At 34.2% G+C, this 2,167-nt stretch overlaps 1 protein-coding gene across 1 annotated transcript in view; it reads left to right on the top strand.

Moving 5' to 3' along the window:
• WWC2 (WW and C2 domain containing 2) overlaps positions 1-2,167 on the top strand; it is a 92,367-nt gene that overhangs the window by 63,325 nt on the left and 26,875 nt on the right. The window contains exon 17 of the mRNA XM_023532881.1: positions 1,234-1,432. Coding sequence (XP_023388649.1) covers positions 1,234-1,432 — 199 coding nt within the window. The remainder of the gene's footprint in view (positions 1-1,233; positions 1,433-2,167) is intronic.

Genomic DNA, 2,167 nt, shown 5'->3' with positions numbered 1-2,167 from the left:
AATATACATGTAAAATCACTTAGATTAACTTTGTATATATAGTGCTTATATTGTTATGTTTGATTGAGCCACTGTTAACCCATATATGCGTATACATATCTAGCATGCATTTGTATATATGTGTATATATAAAGCTTTTTGAAAATTATAATAACAAGATATATCATAAAAACAAAATCATGGGCATTTGAGAGGAACAGCTTACTACAGTGATATAAAAAGGTACAGATATACCTTGTTATCGAAAGTCCTTTATAGTGAATAAAAATCAGAGCACTGCAAAAAAAATAAATATGAGAGTGATTATAAGTTTCATCATGGTATCTTTAAATAACAAGCCTTCTTTGTGTATGTAAAATACAATTTTACATCACACACATTTCAAAAAATACACTTAGTATGTATCATAAAGGAATTTATAACTCAGTGTATTCATTGCTAGCTCTCCCGTGTCCATTTCATGATTAGGCGTTTAGGAACTAATCTGTGCCAATTTGTCAGTATGTCACCAATCACAATTAAAGTTTAACTTCTAGTTATCAGTAGAAAAAGTGTTTGCATTCTAAGAACATGAAACTCCATAAAGCATGAGAAATTCAAAACCACTCTGGTACTTCTGCCTTCCTGTCAATAGAGTTTATACAGAATACAAACCATATGTATATTCTGGACCCCCACTTATAATGCCACCCAAGACCATACCATGGCTTTTGTTAAAAACAAGGTCATATGGTATTAAGAGTCTTCTGTTATTTCAGTAATAAAACTCCCTTTCCACAAAGTTCTACCTCTGCTAGACTGTAAGCACAGTTGACAATGGGTATTTTTAATCATTCATTCTTAGCAGAGAGTCACTCCATTCTATAGTATGATTAATTTTACAGTAATGAACAAATAATACCAAGTTATATTGTTATATTGATATTTTTAAATGGTGGGGTTAAACTTTATATGTGATTTTCAGTATATATCTATTTTAATCTCTAGGAATTAGTTCAAGTATCATGAATTTACCTTTTAGTAACCAAACTATGTTGATATGGCTGTAGATTGCTAGAGATGATTTTATTTTTCATGTGCAATTTAGTACAAGTCCCAAGCAAAGAAATGGCTTGAATCATTATGTGTGAGTGTGTTGTTCCTTGTCCACATAACAGGCGAATGTGCCCCAGTTGCACTGTTCACAGAGCACACCTGTTTGACATAAATGGGTTTCGTTTTATTTCACCAAAGGTTAACAATGCTGAGAGAGGCCTCAGATGAGATTGTGGCTGAAGAAGAGGCTGAAGTTACTTTGCCAGAGGGCAGCAGCCATGCAGAAGACCTACATTCATGCCCGCATATGCCTGAGATGAGTGAAGACACAAGTAGGAAGGAAAACAACTGTGTCAAAGACCTTGGAAGTCAGCCACCTTCTGGAATACCCACTTTGGTGAATATTTCCAACTATACTCCTAAAGCAGAGCTCTTATAGGCACCATGTCGACTAAGTTTGTCTCCTCAGGTGTAATTTCGTATTAGGATTAGCCAAAGCCCATCAGGGTAGACATTCGTGGGAGCAGGCTGTATGAAGCAATGTAAATGCTTTAAAATTTTCAAATGAGCCCCAAATTTTCATTCTCCACTTAAATTTTATATAAGAAGATGAACAGTGCTATTTAGATCTCGGTAAATGTTCTGCAAATTTTAATTAAAAGCATTTTCAGAATTTCCTGGATAAACACCAGGATGACTATTTAATTGTATTAAGTTTCGTAAATGTTGTAAGTTTATTTCGATTTCAAACATGAAGTAAACGTTTGAATTCATTTTGGTTAGAGGGCAGTCTGACTGAAATCTCTTCTGGAAGATGGCAAGTGGCTCGGTCTAGGCGCAGGCACCAGCCGAATTATTAAGCACGTGACTTTGGTAGTTACATGAGAGATATTAAGACTGCCATCCCCAGAGGGGGAAACCATTTTCAAGCTTTGCGATGCCGGCAAACTTGGGGTCTTGTAACAAGTTTAGAAATTTTCAATTCTTTATTCCTGAGGAAAAAAATATGTACCCTGACTGAAAATTTCATATATATGTATACATCTAATTACATATTCTATGTAAACCTGTAACTTTGTAGTATATTGTCATATTCTTATAGTTAATTACTTTTACTATTCTGAAAAAAAAC

The sequence above is a fragment of the Pteropus vampyrus genome, unplaced genomic scaffold, assembly GCF_000151845.1.
Source record: "Pteropus vampyrus isolate Shadow unplaced genomic scaffold, Pvam_2.0 Scaffold92, whole genome shotgun sequence".
Lineage (NCBI taxonomy): Eukaryota > Metazoa > Chordata > Mammalia > Chiroptera > Pteropodidae > Pteropus > Pteropus vampyrus.
Note: the sequence above shows the minus strand (reverse complement) of the source record. Positions and strands in the feature narration are given on the sequence as shown.